Source organism: Physeter macrocephalus, chromosome 16, assembly GCF_002837175.3.
Source record: "Physeter macrocephalus isolate SW-GA chromosome 16, ASM283717v5, whole genome shotgun sequence".
NCBI classification, from domain to species: Eukaryota; Metazoa; Chordata; class Mammalia; order Artiodactyla; family Physeteridae; genus Physeter; species Physeter macrocephalus.
This window is the reverse complement of record NC_041229.1, coordinates 103,738,766-103,743,541: the sequence shown is the minus strand read 5'-3', so window position 1 is coordinate 103,743,541 and position 4,776 is coordinate 103,738,766. Positions and strand designations below refer to the sequence as shown.

At 62.2% G+C, this 4,776-nt stretch overlaps 2 protein-coding genes across 2 annotated transcripts in view; one reads left to right on the top strand and one right to left on the bottom strand.

Moving 5' to 3' along the window:
• Window positions 1-2,599: 2,599 nt before the first annotated feature.
• GSTP1 (glutathione S-transferase pi 1) lies at window positions 2,600-4,687 on the bottom strand. The gene is made up of 6 exons (XM_028500935.1): window positions 4,672-4,687; window positions 4,500-4,621; window positions 4,311-4,398; window positions 3,209-3,312; window positions 3,007-3,114; window positions 2,600-2,843 (listed from the first exon to the last, which is right to left on the bottom strand). The coding sequence occupies exons 1-6, from the start codon at window positions 4,685-4,687 to the stop codon at window positions 2,655-2,657; spliced, it is 627 nt and encodes a 208-aa protein (XP_028356736.1). The 3' UTR covers window positions 2,600-2,654.
• Window positions 4,688-4,762: 75 nt separating this feature from the next.
• The window catches only part of TBX10 (T-box transcription factor 10), a 2,563-nt gene continuing 2,549 nt past the window's right edge, over window positions 4,763-4,776 (top strand). The window contains 1 exon segment of the mRNA XM_028500934.1: window positions 4,763-4,767. Coding sequence (XP_028356735.1) covers window positions 4,763-4,767 — 5 coding nt within the window.

Sequence of the window (4,776 nt, the reverse complement as noted above, 5' to 3'; positions counted from 1 at the left end):
CTCCAGAAGAGAGCCATGTCTGGGGCCACATAAACAAACCAGGGGAAGGACAAAGTGGATCTGGCCTCTCGGGGACTGGAATTGTGGCCTAAAAAAACTCATTCTCTCTCTCTCCGTCCCTCTCTCTCTCTCTCTCTCTCTCTCTCTCTCTCTTCTAGCTTTGGCCTTGTATTCTAATCACATATAGAATCCCTCTCTCTCTCTCTCTCTCTCTCTCTCTCTCTCTCTCTCTCACACACACACACACACACACACACACACACACACACACAGGCTCCACTCTCTCAGTTGTAACCAACCCCACAGTCTGCTCCTCCAAAGTCACATCCTCACAGACTCTTGTACAGAAAAGAAAGCTCTGGTCACGGACGGGGCTCCTGGCGCCTGGCCAGCGCTGTCCAGACTGGGTCGGGGGGGACTCTGATGGGCTCAGCTCCCTGCGAGGGCTCACACCTTGGACCACGCACTGTGCCTGGGGCTGGGGCTTGGTGACTAGCTGGGCTTGGGTCACATGTGTCTGGAGGATGGGGGCTGGCAGGGTTGGAGGAGGAGATGCACACAGACATTGCCAGGTCAGAGCTGAGCGGCCATCCAGTTGTGTGTCTAACTCTGCCTTGGCCGGATTTATGAGCCAAAGTCCCAGTTGCCCTATTTTTGGAATAACAGGAAAAAGCCACTGCTTCAAACTCTCAAAATGGTAACTTTCCATAGGCGTGGCCTAATCCATAGGTCTATCTGAAGACTTAAACGTACTGAGCCTGAATCTTTGAGAAGCCACCACTTTCTCATTGCTGACACCCTTTTGAGCCAGAACCCAGTCATGGATGCAGCCAATGGGTGAGCCAAAAGCCTTCGTTTTATTTTCTCCCCTGGGTGCTTCTCTTAAGAACAAGGCTCATGCAAACAAGTTGAAGGGACAGCAAGCAAAGCCAGGCCAAGGCCCCCACAGTGGCCACCAGTGCCCCTGCCCACCCGCCGGAGCCTCTGGCACCTGCCTGGCTCTAAGTCACTCCTGCTCCTGAAACTGGCCCCCTCCCTTCTTCCCTTTCCAAGGACCGCCTAGGAGTTCCTCAGCCCTGGGTTTGAATTCCAGCTCTCCCGTTGATAAGCTGTGTGGCCTTGGACAAGTTGCCTTCCCTCTCTGGTTTGGGTTTCCTCCCTTGAGGGGGTTAAGTGCAAGAAGTCCCCAGTATGGGGCCAGAATGGAGCGGGGCCACCAGGTCTGTGAACTGGGACAGGCCTGTGATAGGAGACCCTTATGAAACAGGCTCGGTTGATGGGGCTGAGGGGGGCACTACTGAGGCCCTGCGGCCTCGCCCATGGAGGTAGAGTGTCCCAGACACAAAGAGGCAGCTCTTGCAGGTGTTTGCACACCCATTTCCTGACGGGTAAAGGTGAGTCAGCACCTCACCCGGGGGCGGGGGAGACAGAATTTAACCTGATGGACTCTCTGACCTCAAAGGAGGAGGGCTGGAGCGGAGACCACTGGGGCAGGCCAGACCCCACAGAGTGGAGCTACAGGAGAGGGGGAAGTGCCCAGGGCACCTGGCCACAGCGGAGAGGCAGCGAGCTGAGGGCTGAAGGGGCGTGGCCATGGGGCGTGGCGGGGAGGGGGATGGGCCGGAGGAGACCACAGGAACAAAGGCTGGGAGGGGCGGGAGGGCTGGGCTGTCTGGAGAGCCGAGAGCAGCTCTAAGGGTGAACCAGGCAGGGGGGTGGGGAACGTTCTGGAGACCAAAGAGTTCAGATCTAGGAGGGCCTGGCAGGCTCCTCAGGCTGCGGACTTTCCCTGAAGGGCAGCAAGAAGCCATGAGAGCTCTGCACTGGGAGTGCCAGACATTCTGGAATTATCTGACTCCACTTTGTCCAAAGAGCCAGCGGGAGGGGCCGGACAGGCTGAGGGTGCCACAGGAGGCGGGAGGCGGTCACAGTCTTTCGGGAGGGGAGAGATGGGCTGGGACCGGGCAGGTGGCAGGGTGCCCCCGCCGAGGGCTGACAGAGGCTCCCGGGAGCTGGAGGAGACCCTTGTCCACCCCACCCCACCCCGCTCCCGGCTTCCCAAGCAGCATGATGCGCCCAGAGCTCCCAGGTCCGCCTTCAGCCATACACCTGGGCCCTGCCTGCGGGTGACTGTGGGGGACACAGAGAATGGACAACATCAACACTCACTCGGGTGAAACACCCGAGCGTGCGTGTCACTCCCAAGCGGCACGTGTGCACAGCACCTGAGTGTGCAGAGACCAGCCGCCCCGCCTGTGCCGGACGACAGAACTCATCACACAGACGCCAGGGGCTGTCTGTTCCCTACACGGCGGCCCTTCTCCCAGATGCAGGTGGTTCCCAGGTTACCAGAGCCATGAGTACCCCTGGGGAGGTCTACCCCCTCCTGCAGGAAGTTGTCCAGGGTAGGTCTTTGAGGTTTGGGATCTCATCTTCCTCTCCGGACTTGGAACTCCTCTTTGTCTCCCGGCAGCTCTGGGGACCTACGGCTTTTCCAGGGCCCAGCCCAGCCCTCATCTTCCGAAAAGCAGCCTGGGAGGGGGCAGGGGGCCCCCTGTGGCCACCCGGTCCCTCAGTGACCACAGCACAGCTTTCCTCTCACCGTGTTTATTGGTCCCAAGGGCAGCCCGTCTGCCAGGGGAGGCCGAGTGGGCTCATATCTTGCGGCTTCCAAAGACGGGGCGGTTCACGTGCTCCGGGGAGGCCAGGAAGGCCTTGAGCTTGGGCTGGGCACTGAGGCGGGCCACGTAGGCCGAGAGCAGGGGGAAGGAGTCCAGGCAGCCGGGGACCAGGACCTGATGACTCAGCAGCAGGTCCAGCAGGTTGTAGTCTGCGAAGGAGATCTGCAGGACAGGGGGCGGGAGGGGGTTTGAATGGGGTCTAGAGAGAGGGGGGCTACTGGGGGCCAGAACTGTGGCTACTCCAGTGAACCAGTCATGGCCCTGCTCTGGTCTCGGTTTGCCCTTCTGAGAAATGGACCTACAACGGGCTGGACCCAGCACTCACCTGGTCGCCCACAATGAAGGCCTGGCCCCCTTGGTTCTGGGACAGCAGGGTCTCAAAGGGCTTTAGGTGCCCCGGCAGCTCCTGAACATACTGGGCCTTGTCCTCCTCCTGTGAAAGAGAGCAATGCCCGTGGCGGCCCGTGGCACGTCTGGCCCGGGCGGCCTCCCAGCCCCGGCCCTGAGTGCAAGCCCGGCCTGCTCACATGGCCATGGTGGATGATGTGGCTGCAGTGCCTGCGGAGGTCCTCCACGCCGTCGTTCACCACGTCCACCAGCGCTGCCTCTCTCTGGTCTTTGCCGTAGAGCCCTGGGTCAGCGGCCAGGCAGAGGGTCAGGTTCGGCCTAGGCTGGTGCCCCGCTGCACCCCTCTCCCCCAGAAGCCTGCAGGCCTCAGGGCTGGGAAACCAGGTCCCCTGCGTTGGAGGGTCCTCTTTGCCCAACTCTGCTGCTCGTGGAGACGCCACGAGCCCAAGGAGCGTACCCAGCAGAAGCCCACGCTTGTCTTTGAGACCACACCCTGGGTCCCTGGGAGTCAGAAATTCCCTGCCCACATCGCCCCAAGCCCTTCCTCCAGGTTGTCCCCCTGCAAGTGTGGGCCAAGCCTCTGATCATGCTTCCCTAGGCCAGAGGAGTGGCCGTTTGCGGGGCCTGGACAGAACTCGGCTCTGCAGGCTGGTGTGTCCGGGTGCAGGAGAGCGTGGGGTGGGAAGCAGGCCGCGGCTGGAGGCCTCTGTCCTCTCACCCTGGGGCTGCAGAAGTCAGGGTGGGCCTGGGCCTGGCTGCTTCCACTGTTCTTCTGTCCTCCTGGGACCCCCCCCTTCCCCGCCAAGATAGCCAGTGAAGAGGCAAGCACCTCCCTGAGCCACATTCCCGCCACCCTTGAAACAAGGCCACAGGCCTGCTCACTGTGTACATGGGTTTTCCAGAGTCAGGTGAGGCCAGAGCAGGAGAAAAGGGGCAGGAGGTCTACGCTGAAGCTCCTGGGCGCACCCGCAGCGGCCCTAGCCTATAGCAGCACACACGTGGCGGCTGGTGACTGCCTCTGAGCTGTCATCCAGGAAACAGGAGCAGTGAACCCACGTGGTGCTGACCGGCTGGGGGCTAGCCAGACCCGTACGGCCCCTGCCCGGGGGGGACCGGCAGCCCCAGCCCTATAACCGAGAACCCCCCAACCCAGGCCCTGCCCCTTCCTCTAGGGCCATGTGGCCTGCCCTCCAGCCACAGGACCGGTGGCAGCAACTCAGGCCCCAGGACATCTTGGCGGGACCCTTCAGGTGCTTGGCTGCCTTCGACCTCAGGACTCACCAAAGGAGCGGCCCAGGTGTCGCAGGATGGCGTTGGACTGGTACAGGATGAGGTCTCCGTCCTGGAACTTGGGGAGCTGCCCGTACAGCTGGGAGGGGGCAGGGCTCGTGAGGGACGCCGAGCTCCGCTGCCCCGCACCCTCGCGCCGCCCCGTAAAGGCCCAGCTGCGGCCTCAGCACGGTCACTCACACAGGAGGCCTTGAGTGGGCCGCGCAGCCAGGACTCCTTGGTCACCACCTCCTCCTTCCAGCTCTGGCCCTGGTCGGCCAGCAGCATGCGCATGGCCTCGCAGCGCCCTGGCCTGCCCCTTCCTCTAGGGCCATGTGGCCTGCCCTCCAGCCACAGGACCGGTGGCAGCAACTCAGGCCCCAGGACATCTTGGCGGGACCCTTCAGGTGCTTGGCTGCCTTCGACCTCAGGACTCACCAAAGGAGCGGCCCAGGTGTCGCAGGATGGCGTTGGACTG

What these genes read in the sequence shown, in the direction of transcription:
- GSTP1 (XM_028500935.1), bottom strand. An exon ending in GCCCACTCAAGGCCTCCTGT is followed by an intron (nt 4,399 to 4,499) that starts GTGAGTGACCGT and finishes GCCCCCTCCCAG; the next exon opens with CTGTACGGGCAGCTCCCCAA. An exon ending in ACATCATCCACCATGGCCAT is followed by an intron (nt 3,115 to 3,208) that starts GTGAGCAGGCCG and finishes TCTCTTTCACAG; the next exon opens with GAGGAGGACAAGGCCCAGTA.